Here is a 17,168-nt window from a genome sequence, read left to right as displayed (position 1 = left end):
TCTGACATTTTGCTGTTCTGTGAGCTAACCACTTCGCGAGCCCTTGCTTTCTGTCGCAAAACCCTGGTGAAGATGTCTCCTTCACGACTATGCAACCCATTCCCGTGCGACAACTTTCCTCTTCGACCACTGATGGGCCAAGCTCTCTGCCGGCACCCTCTGAACCTCCTCCCACAGCAATTTACTCAAGTACTTGTAGATGTATGTCGTAGCACCGTTGTAATTGATTGAGTGGTCACTATCCGTGAAAGCAAACATGTCCATATTCTCACTCGTCACCCCTTCAGCGACCAGCAAGTCGATCAGTGCGGCGGTGTTCTGGTAATGGACATTGTCGTCACCCGTGCCGTGCATAATGGCAAATCCACCACGAATGTCCTTGAACCCTGTCGCATTTCGAACCGCCGTTTCATTGTACCCAGCTTCATTCATGGTTGAGGTTTTCATGTATCTTTCCGTATACATTGAATCGTAGAAGCGCCAGTCTGTAACCGGGGCTGTGATGAGTCCGAGACTGAATGGACCTCCAGACCCTTGAAGCTCCACCACCTTTGCACTCAAATAGCCGCCGAACGACCACCCCCAAATGCCAAACTTCTCGGGATTGACGTAAGAAAAGCTGGAAATGATCTGCTCTGCAGCCCAAATTTGGTCAAGGGGCTCATAGCGACCGAGGTGGGAGGCAACAATTGCACGGAAGGCACGGCCTTTGTAGCCAGTACCACGGCCATCAACAGTGTAGGTGATATAGGCGAGTTCCGGGTCGCTGGCAATATATGCTTTGAAGTTCAGGGCTGAGAATGTTTGTGAGACCTCTTGGGCTCCAGGGCCACCATATGGAATAAAAAGTACTGGATACTGATGAGAGGAGTTAAAATTGGGTGGGAGTCGTTGCATAACGTTAAGAGTGTAGCCATCCGGGTGTTGAAGCTCAAAGTATGTTATATTGGGCAAGTTGTATTCTTGGATCGCATCATGGAGGACAGAATTACTTGTGATGGTGGACAGAGGTTCGGAGGAATCTGTGGAGTAGAGATCTTGATATGGCACATCGGGACCCTGATATGATAGGAGATAGTAGCCTCCAGAAGGTGAAAAAGATGCCGAATAATACGCGGGCTCTTCGTCGTTTACCAGAGGCGTGATCTCTCCGGTCGTGTAAGACACACTGTACACATGGCGGGACGTGCTGTGAAAGGTCGTTGATCGGTAGTAGATAAGTTCTCTTTCCGAGTCGACACTGAGAATGTCGGTGACTTCCCATTCACCAGAGGTGAGAGTCACATTGTCACCTCCAACGACTGGGAAGAGGTACAAGTGGTTCCAGCCTGATTCATCTGATAGATCTACGTACCAGGTCTCGTTGCTACCATTGACGGAGCCAATGTAAGTGATTGCTAGATTGTTGTCGAGCCAGCCGTCTGAACCATCTCTCTCTCGAACGGTGCTCGTGTTGCCAGATTCAACATCGACAAGCACATACTTTTCCATATCTTGCACGCGATTAAAAACGTGTAAGAGCACGCTGGAATGTTCGCCGGTAACCCAGGCCACCTCACCTATGATAGTGTCATTCGCTTCAAACGCTTCCACCAGGATAGGGGAACCTTCCAACGTCTGGATGTCAAGCAAGGTGAATTGGACAGTTGGATTTGTGGTGCCGACCTTAGGATATCGGAGCTCGAGCTCAGAGGGGTAAGGAGAAGCAATTTTTCGATCGTGCATGTAGTAAGGTATTGAAAAGGTGCCAACCCCCGTCTCATTGAAGCTGAGGTAGGCCAGGTAATTCGCATCGGGGCTCCACCAGAAGGAGTACGCGACGCCAAATATCTCCTCTTCGTAAACCCAATCAGGCACGGCATGGAGAATATCCGGTCCTCCATCGGAAGTGATTTGTGTTACTTCTGAACCATTGCTGATGTACAAGTTGTTACCACGAACAAAAGCGATGGAATTTCCAATGGGTGCCCAGGAAGCATACTGAACGTCGCCCTGCTGTTCTTCGTCCAACGGCAAGGTCTCGTTGCTTGCGACATCATAAATGACATAATCAGCAAAGTATGAATGGCGGTACTGCTTCGTATAGTTCGTAGAGAACAGTACCCGCTCCAAGCTTGGCTGAATGAAATATTCCCAGTAGTCGGATGGAACTGCGCCGGCAGGTACTAAGATAGATGTATTGCCAGTGACGAAATCCTGGAGCACGAGATCACCTTCATCCGACAAAGTGACACCGACGCCATCCTCGCCTCCAGCAAACCAGTCAATAGAGGTTGTATTACTTCTGAGTCTAGCGCTGGGTATTGTGTCATTAAAAGCTAGAAGTCGCGTTCCATTTCCCAGAGGTTGTTTGGGTTGACGAGGCACCTCAATGGCAATGGCACTGCCTAGCGCCAGCGCCAGAAGGAATCGAAAGTTCAACACCATGGCTGGAATATGGGCACAACCTGGAGGAGGGGACCGGCTTCACGAGCAGTTTTTTCGTGATTTGCCAGTACTTATACTGCACCGCTTGCCACCGAGCGGTCCTGACAGTCGCCATAATCATATTGGGAAATGCAACCTTACCTCGCTCTATCTCAGACAGTACGTAGCCAAGATTGATTGCGCATGAAAAGCTGGTCATTAGCGAGATATGGACGATACTCCGCAGCCTGTAGGATCCAAACTCAACGAGACCTTCCTATTTGGAATACAAGGCTGTTGATCTTCCTTTCAAAGGTTTCTGGGCAACTTGGCGAGCGGGCAGCGCTGTAACGTAACGCTTTGCGTTGACTCACGCAGTCGTCCTAGGCTTCATATCTGGCGAGCCCATCAATTGTTCCCTAATCGATAGTATGTTATAAGCTGGTCGTAGGAAGGTCGGCGTCATACCTGTATTTGTAAGCGATAAGAAACTCGCCAGTCGATGGCTGGGAGGACATCAAAACACACTTATGTAAGTCGGCTTCACGACAGCACCAAGCTTACAGTACATAGGTTGTCAATACACAATAACCAGACCCCGAAGTGCGAATGCTGGCTTCTAGACGAATAGCATATTTCAATCTGGTATCAGCCAGACGAGGGATGGCGACAGAAAAATTCAAGTACTGCAACAATACCCCCAGCCCTGTTATTTTCAGTTGATTTGATCATTTTGATTGATATTCTTGTTCATTTTATACCTCATTTATGCCTACAAGTATCCTAACACTGTAGCTGTTATTTGGATTATCGAATTATAATCCAGCTTGCTCTGTCTCCTTCGACGAGACTTGACGTTTACCTCCCGGTCTACATAACCTGGCATGGTGGCTGTCGCCTGGCCTTGACGGGTGACCTCAAGTGCTACCGCCTGTTCTCGTACCCGCAGTGTCAGGGAGGATTGTGGTGAAGATCGCTGTGGTGTACCATTTTTCGCTTCTCGTTGTTCTGCCAATCAAGTTCATCCTGAGATACTCAAACAAACCAGAATGAATGTGCGCATGGTTTAAAAGGCCGAAGCTGATCCCAAAAACACAATCAAACAATACCAATATTTCCATCAATTAATTCTGACAGGCCATCGCAATCATAATACTGGAGATTCCTGGAATGAGTGATCCACCCACTCCGGTCAAGATACCATTATCCATACCAACTATGCAAAAAGAGTGGTGTACCCAGGCGATTGATCGCACACCTAGATGATCAGACATCTATCATTTCAGCATCCTCAGCAAGAACCTCATCTGCTGGTCCCCAGTTGCCTTCAAAAACTGTGGCTCCAGCTCGTCGTCTTGCCTCTGCCCATCGTACTCCTTCAGTGCTCAGCAGATTCAAGGCCAGAGGTCGGTCGTTCGGATCGGGCGAGATCATCCATCGTACCACACGATCCAGCGCTTGCTCATGCGATGGATCAATCATGAACCGAGGAGGATTGACAAGTTCACCGCTACGAGGGTGATACACATTTTTCGACGAGACTTGGCCTGTCAGCATCTCGTTGTCTTCCCGGATGGTAACCTCCACACCCGTTCGACATGATTGAGATTGGTCAAGGAACGAATTCTCTCGAGAAAGAGGGTTTCCGGTCGAATCCCGCTCTATCCCGCTAGTCCCGGAACTCCAGGTGAGGCTAGGAACATCACTCATATCTCCATTTCGCAATTTTTGCCATGAGACGCCGTTATCAGGCAACTCGACATTGCCAGCAGTCTCCAGCATGATCAGACCAAGCGCAAAGATATCGGCTGGCTTATCGTATCGTCCCATCAGTATTTCAGGTCCGATGTATTCTCGATCACCTTCTGCCTCGATACCAGCCTTTGCAGGCCATCGACTTGCCATTCCGAAGTCGGCGATCCTGAGAACTCCCTCGAATGTGATAAGAATGTTTGCAGGTTTGAGGTCGAGATGGATAAAGCCGCTCTCATGAATGTGCTTCAACCCCTGTAAATAGTTAGTTTGATTTCCTTCCCAGGATCAAAAATATTTTACTTACCACTGATAGCTCGAGTAGAATTTTCCAGATACGGAAATCATCAAGCCTGGCTTTTAGCCCCATTTGAGCGAGGAAAACATCAAGTGTACCTTCTTCACAAAATTCTGTTTGAATGTAGAGGTGACCCTGTTCTTCCCAACTATCGACAAAAGTCACGATATGATCTGAATGACCTAGCGCCTTGAGCACGTCCACTTCTTGAATCTTTCGCTGGCGGTCTTTGGCTCCAGTGTACGGGTATCTTGACTTCTTGACTGCCCAGACCTTCTCGGGTATTGATCCTTGTGAGGGACGACTTGTAGACACCGAATAAATTTTGTGGAATGGTGATGCCTCGGGTGGTTGTGAAACACGGAATACTTGTGAAAACTCTCCAGAACCAATCAAATCCACCTTCTCAAATCTTGAAGTCAAGCTGATGTCCAAATTCGAACCGTCTACAGCCGTAAGATTTAGGCTTGGACGGTTGGAGAAATTCGAGAAGTATTCTCGCGGTCCAGTGGGAGTTGCTGGTACAATCGAGCCTTTACCTGTGTTGCCTGGGTTCCGAGGACGTTCAGCACGACCAGAGATGGTTAGTCCGCTCGGATCTGGGGGGAAGAAGCCTTCCAGGGGCGTATGTGGCGTAGTACGTGGGCTGACTAGAGACAGAGAAATCATCTTAGCACGATCTAACGCAGGAGAGTTTAAATTCGAGATGGGTGGATCCTTCCTCGGGAGAGCAGCTGGGAAACTGAGGTTCTTGGACATTCGGGCGCGAGTATAAGAGTCTGACATAGGAATAACCTTAGGCACCGATGTAGGTCTCAGGTTGGCGGGTGGAGAATACTCCATCATACTATCACTGTCCCTATCGACGCCTTTAGGTGATGCTAAAATAGGAGACAACTTACTGTTGGTCAAACGGGCTCCAAACCCGGAGGAGGGTGCGTTGTGAGTTGTTGTCAACCCTCCACTATGGTGAGGCGAGGGCGAGATGGAGTTGCGACTCTGCCCGTCAGGGAGGTGCTTCGTTGGTGTCGGGGGATAATCTGAGTCAGTTGACTGGCTATTGGCCCGAGTCAAGGGCGATCGAGATTCTGTCTTTTCGTCACTTTCAATAGATGCAAAGCTTCCTTTTCTGAGCAGATTGTGCTTGCTAGAGCGGGTGCCAAATATGCCGGCGCTCCGAGCAAAAGGAAATGCTGAGATTTTGGGTTGAGTGTGATGTGGTTCCAACGGAGTAGAGGGTTGTCCAAAAGAAGGTCGTGTTGCTCTGTGAACGGCAGGTCTTGGGGCGGCGAACTTTTCATCGGCTTGAAATAACACAGACTGTTTTTTGCATGGCGTATCAGGCATGTGAGCTTTCGGTAGGCCAGCATTGGGATCTTCAACATTTCTATTTCTCTTCGAGATCAAACCTGTTGACATGAAGGCTGCAGGTAGTGGCTTCGCTGCTTTGTAGTTTCCTGGAGTTGCGAATGAATTTTGAGTGGGAAATTCATGATTTTCTGGGGATGGCACTGGTCTTGAGGCTCCAATTGGCAATGACTTCGAAAAATCATGCGATCTTGGCCTGTTTGGTCGATGAACAGGCTCGTGGGTGGGAGAGTCGTCTTCATCACCTGTGAATGAAGATGATTGGGTCAAAGTACGCGACAGAGGATGGCGGGATAGTTGTTGGCTGTTCTGGATGGATGTTGCCGGATGTATTGAGGCGTTGGGCAAACTCCCTTGGCTTGAAAACGGGCTTTCACGGCGCATCGGTTCGAGGTGATTGTCCAAGGACATCCTGAACCCTCTCTTACTGCTCGTTGGTGGTGTGGACGACTCAAGCCAGGACTTGTCCAAGTCCATGACATGGTTGAATTTCAGATTGCTGGGCCGGTCAAGCTGCCGTTGCTGTAATGTTGATTTACGCAAAGACGATGAGCGCTTGGGAATGGTTGAAAATCGAGTCGAGGACAGGGAGTTGTTGCCACCAAAGAAGTCGTTGTCATCTTGGGAGCGCTTGTCTATGAACATGCCTCCGTCTAAGTCATCTGATTCAAAAATACTGAAGTCGAGTCCAGGACCATGAAGGCTTCGTCTCTTTGCTGAATTTTCGAATGATTGACTTTCATCCGATTGAGGCCCTTCTGTCCGCTTCATCGGACTGAGAGGAGCAATTGTAGACATGAGAGTACCTCCACTTCGACGCTTCTCCTGCCGTGTTTGTGCAGTCTTCCAGGTGAGTGGCTCTTCCGGTGGACGTGAATCATTTTCGTTCGCTTCACCTGTCAAGCATTTTAAGGCAAGCTCACGCTCTGCTTCCGTCGAGCTTCGCTTTCGTAATGGCAGAGGAGAAGAGTTTCCACCGTCGCTTGAATCTGCTAGGACCCGTTTGGAAGGGCTCTTGGGAGACGTTCGAATACGGTTCAGTCCATGCGTTTGGGTAGTGCGCCGGAGAATCGGTCTTTGAAATCGGGGAGTTTGGGAATTTCGACTAGAGTGCGGAGATATTATACTGGCCATCTGTGACAAGGTCTCTGATGTAGACTTCCGTGATGGTGAAAGCGGTGAAGGAGAGAAGGGAAGATTGCTCGCTCCTGGTGACCGAAACGGATACTGACGAAAGTCCGATGTTTTGGAGGGCGAGCGAGACAAGGAACGTCGGATTTCTCGGATAGCATCAAAGTGTGAGATGGCTTTGGGTGAGTGATGGTGAACAGCTTCTCGATCCTCACGATGAGGAGAGTAAGTCGCCATCATGGCTGGCAGCGTGTGTGGAATCAGGCCGACACTCTTCTCGTCTCTCCAAGTTAATGGAATGCCATCAAAAGGGAAAGGTGGCTGAGACAGTGTCTTCCAACCTTCCACTGCTTGACCACGCAAAGATTCCTCAAAAACCCAGCATACTGGAAGTACAGGATCCACTGCAAGCGCAACGGTGATCGGTTGTTTTCAGTGGGAACGACCTCTGAATGTTGAATCTTCCTGAAAATGTAGATGCTGCTTCGTTGCCAAAGCCCGCGTTGGGATATCAATACCTTGAGACTCGTAAAGGAAAGAAGGCGGGTAATGGGTAGTCGAGGCGGTAGGAAGTTGAAGAGACTAAGGGACCGAGATGCCAGACGATGCGTATAGACGGAGACCTTCGGGAAGTGTACGGCTCGGAGAGGGCGGCGATGTCAAGAAGTGAGTGCGTGTCGTGGTGATCAGGGTTTGGGCAGCAAGGCAAGTGTGGGATCGCGTGGGAGGCGAATCGAGCAGGCGCGAATGACGATCTTTGTGTATGAGATCAGCTGTCGAGAAGGGTGACTGAGGGTTGAGGTGGTTGCAACGGAGGTTGGGTGGTCAGTGGTGAGTAGGATCAAGGATGATGCGTTGCTCTCGATTGAGTGGATGATGGCGATGATGATAGACAAAGGTTCCAGGGTCGGGTTAGAGGCTCGATCGAGTTTCGACTCACACAAGAAATTGACTGGACACGTTCGCCTTCAAGTTCGAGGAGTGGACGCGTCGGGATTTGCCAAGACTTGTTGCGAAAAGTAAACAAAAACCCGGTTGGCGAGGTGTGGACTTTTTGGGCTTAGCGGCTTCACTAAGCTTGAATGCCTACCAGGCACCGAGGGATTCCCAAACAGCCAGCCAGCCATCTACTATTAAAGGAGATACTGTAGAAACTCCCCAGCTAGGGAGCACAAGTCATCGTAATATTGAATAGATCGGGTGACAAAGGCAAGCCGTGTTGGACCTGTTCACCGCATTGCTCTTGTTTGTCTTCTGACAATTGACCTCACGCTATCCGAAATTGTGTACGGCAAATCAAATTTCTACTATTGTGTGGCTTCGACGGTCATGGAGCCGGCAAGGACGCACGGGGCTACCAACTGCAAATTAGAGGGAGCCACGTAGATCGGACTGGCACGGAAGATGGATTTAAGTAGGTATACGGTACGGAGTGCTCGAACGTATCGACCAATTTGTCGCTCGCACGATACTCGTACTCGTAGTATGTATAGTACGGAGCATTCCGTACTCAGGTGGGTTTCCGGAATCCCGCACACTCTCAAGCCACAACTTATGTATTGTATACTCGCAGCCTGTAGTACATACTGCGTAAAACTTCGCAGCTTACCGGTACTCCGTACAGAGCACTCAGTACTGGTACTCGTAGGAGCCCAGGAGGATGACCACCTTGGCGAACATCCGAGTACCAAAGCGGTTAACCCCTTGTTCTGGGGACTTCGAAGAAGTCCGCATCCTTCTTTGTTCCCAGACTCTGGCTCTAAACGAAATAGTGGACAGGGGCGGAGGTAACCGTGTCCATGCCCCAGCTAGTCTCCACTGGCCTTGTTAGCTGCCAGTGCAGGTGCTCGTATGGATGGGTTCTCCTGGCGAGCCACCCCCCCGTTGGATGCGACTGCACTTAGCGCCTCGGGGGAACAGTTAGGGTGCATAGAAAGCGTGGTCGGTTGTCGGCCACGGCCACCGCAGAATGCCACGTTGAGATGTGCCGCAGCCTGCAGCTGTTTTCAGGCTTTACGTTGCCGCCACATCTGTCATCCAGAAACGCCCCGAGAAAAGGGCAACCAGGTCCCTCGGGCCAACTATAGTCTGTGACGTCTATGCGAGTACTCCGTACCCCGTACGACGGTACGAGGGATCGCAGGAGCCTAGGCTCCATATCCGTACCGCACAGAGGCGTCACCATCCTTTTCCCAGACCTCCCTCATCCGTTACCCCTTCTCCCGTGGCGGTGCCGTAGCTCCAACTTCCACTAAAGCCCGACCCTGGCCTTTGCTTGCTCAGGCTGTTTCTTCTCTCAACCAACTTCAACTTCCGCCCTCGCCAGTCATCACCCGCTTCAATTCGACTTCAGCTTAACTCCACTCTTTGTCTTGTTCTCCCATTCACTTCCGGTCATTTGCAACCGCCCCAATTTGTACGCTCCCTCTTGACTGATTTGGTGTACGGATATCCTATTAGCAGTATTGCTACCTGTCCTGCGAACGCCCTCAACATACCCTCCGTTCGTTTGGCCAGCAGCCTTGATTCCATCAATCAACTTTGCAATCCTTCGTTCAGGCACCCGCACGCCACCCTTCTCATATGATTCCCGGGAAACACACGGCGTGTCCATCCACCGTCACTGTTCTAACGTGACCTGCCGCTATGGTTCTCTCATTGCAGCCGCTGGTGCATTAGCCATCTGGCCGGAATTTGATATTCGCAGAGGAACAAAATATCGGCCAAAGTCCACACAAAAGGAAAACACCCAACCCGACTATGTCTGCACCACCCACCGAGAACCCCCCTCCCTTGGCAGCTGGCCCTGTCGATCAATCAAAATCCTCGCGAGAGAACTCTCCTGCTCGCAACGCTCGTAGCGTCACTGCCATACCGCAACTATCCCGATCCCGAAAAAATAGTCAAGAGTTTAGTCCTACCCGGAGTTCAACTACAGTACCCTCCGCTGCGGCAGTTCAGCGTGCTCTTTCGGCGCACCGACCCATTCTACAGCCTTCAAGTGTCGACGGCGTTTTGGAAGGTGCTCGAAATGGCGAGAGACAGATGAAGTCCGGCCAAACTTCACCATCTTGGCGAGCGGCTCCAAGAGTGAAGTCTCCTCCTCCCACTAAAAATGGAGCGAGAGTGCCAGCTCCTAAAAAACCCGAAGCAGAACAGACGCCCTCCAATACATCGCTAAAGAGATTGGCCGCTGTGTCTATCCCGGACCAGGCTGCTGCTATACAAGTGACCAATAGTCCGGAACAGGCATCAAACAATTCGAATACACGTACCCCAGGGCGCGGCCCCAGTACTGGGACAAGCTTGCTTGAGACTGTCGCTGAAAGCAGTGTTCCCACGACGCCGTCAATTGGCCCCATGCTGACCTCTCTCTTGGAGCAAAGAATTGATGTTCAGTCCCTGGATCAAAAGGTTGACAATCAGCCAGACGCGCCGACTGCTAAAGAAGGTGATGGGAGCGGCGGTGATATTAGCAGCAAAACAAACACCGGCAAGCCAGAAAATGGCAGAAGGTCTAGAGCACCGAGTACTTCACGACCCCCATCAGATCTTGCTAAGCGCTCTTTCCCAAATCTAACCACCACCAAAACTAAGCCTACTACTGATCCACCCCGAACCATGACAGTGGAAACAGAAACCGTGACTTCAATGCCACAACTACTCAATCCTGATCGTGGAGCTTCAGGTAGAGATGGTACCGGTAGCGTTAGGGCCAAGCCCAGCACCGAGACAATCCGGCCCAAGAAGGAAAAGAAGAAAACATCGCGTAAAGCGCCGTCGCTACATGCAGGGACAGCAACATCCAAAGCAGACCTTTTTGAAGCCAGGGTTGCAAGTGCGGTTGATGAAGCGGATTCTTCTGACTCGGATGAGACGTTTGTGTATGAATCCAATCCAGCCGACCGCCCTCCTCGATATCACTCCCGCACACCGAGTGCTACGTCTCTGACCAGTCAAGATCAATACGGTGCACGGAGTAAGCACGGAGTCAGGAACGGAAGCCAGGCGATCGCGGGCAAGAAGAGCATGAAATTCTCTAGCAGTACTTACAACAACCATTTGGATGGAGAACTTGGGGTAGATGGACGTGGTAGTCAACGGAACACCAGTTCGACTCCCCGCCATCACCATATCAGTCGGCACGGACGACCGCATCACACATCAATCCTTGATACTGATTCGCCATTCACTCAAGCAAGCAAACAATATTCTCCTCGTTCTTCCGTCAATAACGTGTCTCGATTTTCAAGACCAAATAGTCCTCGAGTGTCGAACGGTCGACTTGCTTCCAGCCCAAGGAAAGGAGAGCCTTATGACGCATATGACGATGCAGCTGATGACGAAAGGGCACCATTAATTGGGTCTGTACGAGTCAACCGCTCACGACATAGCCGTCGACCGCATAGTGGCAGCTTCCGTCAACTTGATTACCATGATGGCTATGAGCGGAGCTACTGTGGTCGATGGGGCAGCTGTGCTTTCCTAACATTTATTCTAGTTCTGGTGTGCGTGGGGATCACCACATTTGTCATGGCGGTCAATCGACCGTTGATGGATGTTTCTGTCAAGCATATTCAGAACGTGCTTGCCTCAGAGCAAGAAATCATGCTAGATTTACAGGTAGAGGCAACGAACATGAACCTCTTCGCTATTATTGTCAGTGATTTGGATGTCAACTTGTTTGCGGAAAGTCCGTACGTGGGATCGACAGAGAAGTGGAATGGCGGGAAACCCACGTTACGCTGGGTCAAGCGAGCGAGCTACTGGCCACCTTGGCACTCAGAGGACGGAGTAGATGAAGGCACGGACCCGATCGATGACCCGGAACCTGGAACCCAAAAGATGCTACTGGGAAGGATTTTTGAGTTTGATTCACCACTCTCGTTTGAGGCTTCGCCTGTGCGCCGGACGCATTCAACTTCGGTTGGGGAGATACGTCTGGCGAAACCAGGAAATCGCACGGAAGAAGGCGGATCTGCGCGTTGGGAAAGAGTCTTGCAACATCCGTTTGATTTAATTGTACGAGGGGTGATCAAATACCAGCTTCCCTTGAGTTCGAAACCGAGATCAGCGAAAATTGGCAGTCGGATTAAGGTGCTCCCAACGGATGACACAGGTGATAGCCCTGGAGACAAGCTATTAGGTGGGACGGGTTGAAGAATTTGTTTTAGAGCGGCTACGACAGCGGGCTTGTACAAAGGTTGACTCTATTACGGTCTGGACGAATTTCATTTGTGAACAACAACAACATTAACAAAGCGCAGCCTTAAACAGGTGGCTTACGATGATCAGATACCCCAGAGCGCACTAAAAAAGCATTGGGATTGCAGTATAGCTGCTTATATGGTGGGGATAGAACGAAAACACCTTGCGAAGGAAACAATCATTTTGAGACGTGAAACTGGGCTTTCTTCTTTTCTGGCGAGTTGGGAGCGATAAAGTGTTTGAAGCTGGAAGCAAGACTGAAGAAAGAGTAAAAGGGAAGCACTCAAGCCTAGAAAGTTCAGGTTCAGGTTCAGACAGTTGCAGTCATGATATGCATATAATTCCCTCAGAACGTAAGACATGTATTGACTTTGGCAGTCGTGAATGAATGGCATGGCTGCCGCTCTGACTGATCTCGTTTTGCTCTATACTCCTAGTGGCTCAGTGAGGCGAGCAGCCTTGGAGATTCAGTATTAGGGACGGAATAATACAGCGCCCTGTATTGAGTACGAGAAAACCCGTACTCTTCGGTTTAATTTGAACGTGCTGAAGCTGAGACTGTGCGAAGCCACGCCAGGAGTCACAAGTCACAAGTCACAAGTCACGACTCGTGGCGGAAAGTACAACCGTACAGGGTGCAGAAGACATAGGCGCCTGATCTAAAGTTTCGAATATCTAACAAAGCCTGAGGCTGGCACCCAGCTGGTATAGACGCCGTCTGCATGCTGTAGTGGTACTGACTCAAGGTGGTACCTACCTATGACTAAGTTTCAATACTGTTCTCAATACTGAGCACGGAATATGACATAGACCTAGTCCGCTGGCAGTGGTGGAATGCGAGCCCATAATCGTATCAGGTTGCAAGTGCAGTGTGCAGCCGTTGCCCCTCAGGCCCCTCGGCCCCTCCTCAGCCTCCCTCTGTTCCCTCCCACTGAGTGCTTGGTAGGGAGTCTCCGCTTGGTACTGTACTCAGCAGGTAGTCGTATTCCGTACTGCCCCTCCCACGATCTCTCCTCAAAGTTGCCCATCGCTGCCCAACCAGCACATTTCCAACAACTCAGCCTGCATATGTCTCCCGACCCGGCGGAGTAGGCTTCAATTGCTCGTTCATTCGTTGGGCTGCTGGGCGCGCACACATGGCCTGCTGCTGGTGACCGTACCACGCAATTCGCGAGTCACTTCTTCTACGCCTCCCCCTACTACTATTAGCATCTGATCCTTCGTCCCAACCTTGTCCCTCCACCGCTCTTCCTCATCACCACCACCACCCATCTCTCTTCGCCCTTTCTTCCTTGTTCCATCTAGTCGTTTCAATTTTCGCTCCCTGTGAATTCGATTCTACCCCAAGAGACTCACTCCCATTGACACCTCCAAAGAACACCTTCACTCTACCACCCTCTCAGCCTACTGCAGTGTGTCAATCAACACCTAAGCCTTACTGACAACAAGGCACAATCCATCGGCCATTGCCTCCCCCCCCCCGCCCACCCTCAACATGGGTTCGGTCTATCGAGATCGCTTCGATGACTCCCGCACTTCAGTCTCTTCCGCTCGACGAGATGGGGGTGGTTACACAACTCGCACTCGCTACATCGTGAAAGAAGATGACTCTCGCTCCTCTATTGGTCGAGATCGCCGCATTGTCCCCGATCGAGTAGAGGAAACTCATATTGTCCGACGAGAGGTCGAGGAACCCGCCCGTGAACTACGTCGAGAAGAGCCTCGCTACACTGAGCGTGAAATGGTCATTCGTCGTGACGAGGACACTCGCAGCCAGTACGCTTACGACACGCGACGTGAGGAACCTACAACTGAGCGGGAACTCATCATCAGACGTACTACCGAACAAGAACCCCGTCGAGATGACACTGCTTCAGTTATGCGCTACGATGACCGTCCACGGACTGATCTGAGGGTCAGTGAGAGCCGTTATCGTGATGACTACGAAGTCCTGTCCCCTACCCGCGGTATCGACGATAGGGACCGCGACGTGCAACGCTACACACGCACTTCTGAGTACTATAGTCCGCCTCAGCCTCAGACTATTGTCATCCGACAAGAACCCATAATAATCAGGGAGCGGATTCGAGATGATGACTATCAGATTGTACGAAAATCGGATGTCGAGGATGAAAGAACCGTTGTCCGTAGGGATCAACCCCGTGGCGAGGAAGACTTCTTTTACGAGAAGAAAGTGCGGGAGCGAATTGACGAACCGCGTCGCGATGAGGATGACTATTACGAGCGCCGCACGAGGCGTCGGTCAGTCAGCCCACACGATTCCGTCTCTCAAAGGGGCCGTGACTATAGCAGCGATGATAGCATGGTCTACGTCAGAAAAGAAGTTCGGGAGGAGAGCCGTGAGTCTAGCCCGGATCGTCGCAAAAACCTCGCCGCAGGTGTCGCTGCTGGGGTCGGTGCCGCCGAGTTGCTCAGAAACCACAAAAAGCGGGAGGGTCGTGAAACATCTCATGGAGTAGGCCGTCTCGGCCGAGATCTCGGAGCTGGTGCTTTAGGTGCCATTGCCGCTGAAGGCATCTCACGAGCAAGGTCTGCCCACAGAAGCAAAAGTAGACGTCGTTCCAGGGATCGCCACTCTCGATCTCGCTCCCGCAAACGAAGGAGCAGTTCGAGATCCAGATCACACTCCAGATCTAGGCTGAAGACACTTGGAGCCGTCGGCCTCGGGGCAGCCGCACTGGCCGCCGCAGCCACAATCGCGACCAAACGCCTTGGTAAGAAGGAGACCGAAGAGCCCCCAAGACGTAGTCGATCACGCCGCAGAAGAGAGGAGACACTCTCCGAACTCGAGAATGACCCCACAGCTGACGACGCGCGCAATCCTAAACATCGTAACAAGCGAATCGCCGAGGCTGGTGCTGCTGGTGCTGTCGTCGCTGGCTTACTCGAACGTGCGAGAAGCAAATCTCGCAATCGTTCCCAAAGTAAAGTCAGACAGGCACTTCCCGTTGTTGCTGCCGGTTTGGGCAGTGCTGCTCTTGCTGGTTTGTACGAGAAGAACAAGGCAAAGAAAGAGGCCGAGGTAGTCCAGAAGGAGGAGCGACGTGCACGCTCAAGATCACGGAGCCGAGCCAGGACGGATGCCTATTATGATGGCCCAAGAGATGCAGCCGTCAGTGATCCCGGTTTGATCGAGTACGGCAACGGACCAATGCATGGAAATAATTTTGGTCCGGACTATTATGGCCGGCCTGCGCCCGTCGATAACTACTACAACACCTCAAATGCCGTGGTACCAGCTGCTGCGGCTGGTGCGGGAGGTTATGCTGCTCAGCGAGGACCGAGGAGTAGAAGCCGCAGCCTGAGCCGGGAACGTCGTTCACGGCGATCGTCCCGTAGTTCCAGCGCCTCCCCTGGGAGACGCCCACATAGTCGCCGACGATCACGAGATGCCGCGAAATATGCTGCTGCGGCTGCGGCGGGTGCGATCGGCACCAGCGAATACAACAGACGCAAAGAGGAGAAGCGGGAACGCAAAGCACGAAGACGTAAGTAGAGCCTACACATTGCGGGAGTCAGACTGACACATGCTTTACAGGTCAAGAGGAAGAAGAAGCTGCATATAGAGCCCATGATCCCTACGAGGATAGTTACAACACGGGGGCTCCATATGCTGCTACGCCAGATCCTTACGCCGCTCAACAAGGCTTCTACCCACAAACTAGTCAATTCCCGCCTCCGCCTGGGGGAATGCCAGGGCAATACAACCCACAACCTGCAGCCACCCAAATGCCAGGAGCCGCACCATATGGTGGTCAAGTCTACCCACCTCCTCCGGCTGGACCTCCTCCAGTCACCAATAACTATGATGCATACGCATCCGGTGCCAATCCGTATGCTCCACGTGGTCCTGAAAATGTGAGTGCTGCGCCGAATCCTGCGTTTGGCAATTCTTTTACACCCGCCACTCCCAATGACCAGCATCAAGTGCAAGATGGTATGTCATCGTCATGTAATATCCGACACAACGTCTGCCACAGTACTGCTTGCCCTCTGTAGACTTGCTAACAACGAGATCCACAGGTATAAGTCGGGATTTCGCCGCCCAACCGCCGCCCAACATCAATATACAACCCCCTTCTACCACAATCTCGCCTATTTATCCAGTCCCCGTTGCAACTGGCGCTCCTTCTCATGTTTTCCCTCCTTCCCCCAACGACAGAGTGCCCGATCTAGCCTCATCACCACCTCCCTCAAGTCCCCGAAAGAGTGTTCAGTTCTCAGAGAAGCCAGAAGTCTCAACATTCTCTGACCCAGTTCCAATAGATTCCGAAGCTACCAGCCCAGAACGCCGCCACCATCATCGACACTCCCACTCTCGGGGATACGAAGCCGAAGACGACACTGATTCAACTCCGGATGATTCGCGAAGACGCAACCAAGACCAGTCTATAAGATCACGGGATACTGAAGACGCCGTGAATGGAAACGAAAAACGAAGACATCGACGACGGCGTTCACATGATCCTGGTTCTTCTCGTGGAGAGCCAAGCTCGAGGGACAGGTCAATTGAGCGTGTAACGAGCCCCGCGGATTCTGAGGCCACAGTGGATTTGCCAGCACGTTTTGATGAAAAGGGGCGAAAGAGAGCAGAGCCCGGTGACGATCCTCTCGCCGACAGATTCGAGGATATCCTTTCTGGGAAAGGAGCCGCTGGAAAAGTCCTCGGTAATTTTTTCGATGGGTTGTTTGGACCTGATGGAAGGAGTAAGAAGGGCAGGTAAAGTCTGTATGTTCTTTCCGTTTTCAAACCGTTCTTTGTATATTGAGCGTTCATTTTGAGGCTGGTGACTGGCGAGACATGCATGATGGACATCACAGCATGTTTTGGGAGTATACGAATTTCATACTATATCATGCCGCACACGAGCACGATGGGGAATTTCAGCTATGAGTAAATGGGTGATTACGAATTAACGACCATGAGACAAACCACACGAAATGAATGAATGACCCAAATTTCGAATAATTCTACTCCAAAGAG

General features: G+C 51.2%; 4 protein-coding genes across 4 annotated transcripts; 2 read left to right on the top strand and 2 right to left on the bottom strand.

The window, feature by feature from the left end:
• Positions 1-87: 87 nt before the first annotated feature.
• A1O9_01324 (dipeptidyl-peptidase 4) lies at positions 88-2,427 on the bottom strand (the record flags this gene model as incomplete). Its single annotated transcript, XM_013410483.1, has 1 exon — positions 88-2,427. One exon carries the CDS (start codon positions 2,425-2,427, stop codon positions 88-90), a length of 2,340 nt encoding a protein of 779 aa, XP_013265937.1.
• Positions 2,428-3,672: 1,245 nt separating this feature from the next.
• On the bottom strand, positions 3,673-7,192 carry A1O9_01323 (WEE/WEE-UNCLASSIFIED protein kinase; the record flags this gene model as incomplete). The annotated part of the gene is made up of 2 exons (XM_013410482.1): positions 3,673-4,413; positions 4,466-7,192. The coding sequence occupies 2 exons, from the start codon at positions 7,190-7,192 to the stop codon at positions 3,673-3,675; spliced, it is 3,468 nt and encodes a 1,155-aa protein (XP_013265936.1).
• Positions 7,193-9,715: 2,523 nt separating this feature from the next.
• A1O9_01322 (uncharacterized protein) lies at positions 9,716-12,115 on the top strand (the record flags this gene model as incomplete). The annotated part of the gene is made up of 1 exon (XM_013410481.1): positions 9,716-12,115. One exon carries the CDS (start codon positions 9,716-9,718, stop codon positions 12,113-12,115), a length of 2,400 nt encoding a protein of 799 aa, XP_013265935.1.
• A 1,543-nt stretch (positions 12,116-13,658) lies between these two features.
• Positions 13,659-16,908, top strand: A1O9_01321 (uncharacterized protein; the record flags this gene model as incomplete). The annotated part of the gene is made up of 3 exons (XM_013410480.1): positions 13,659-15,672; positions 15,729-16,125; positions 16,215-16,908. The coding sequence occupies 3 exons, from the start codon at positions 13,659-13,661 to the stop codon at positions 16,906-16,908; spliced, it is 3,105 nt and encodes a 1,034-aa protein (XP_013265934.1).
• Between the last annotated feature and the right edge of the window lie 260 nt (positions 16,909-17,168).

This window comes from Exophiala aquamarina (genome assembly GCF_000709125.1).
Source record: "Exophiala aquamarina CBS 119918 chromosome Unknown aczIA-supercont1.1, whole genome shotgun sequence".
Taxonomy (NCBI): Eukaryota; Fungi; Ascomycota; class Eurotiomycetes; order Chaetothyriales; family Herpotrichiellaceae; genus Exophiala; species Exophiala aquamarina.
Note: the sequence above shows the minus strand (reverse complement) of the source record. Positions and strands in the feature narration are given on the sequence as shown.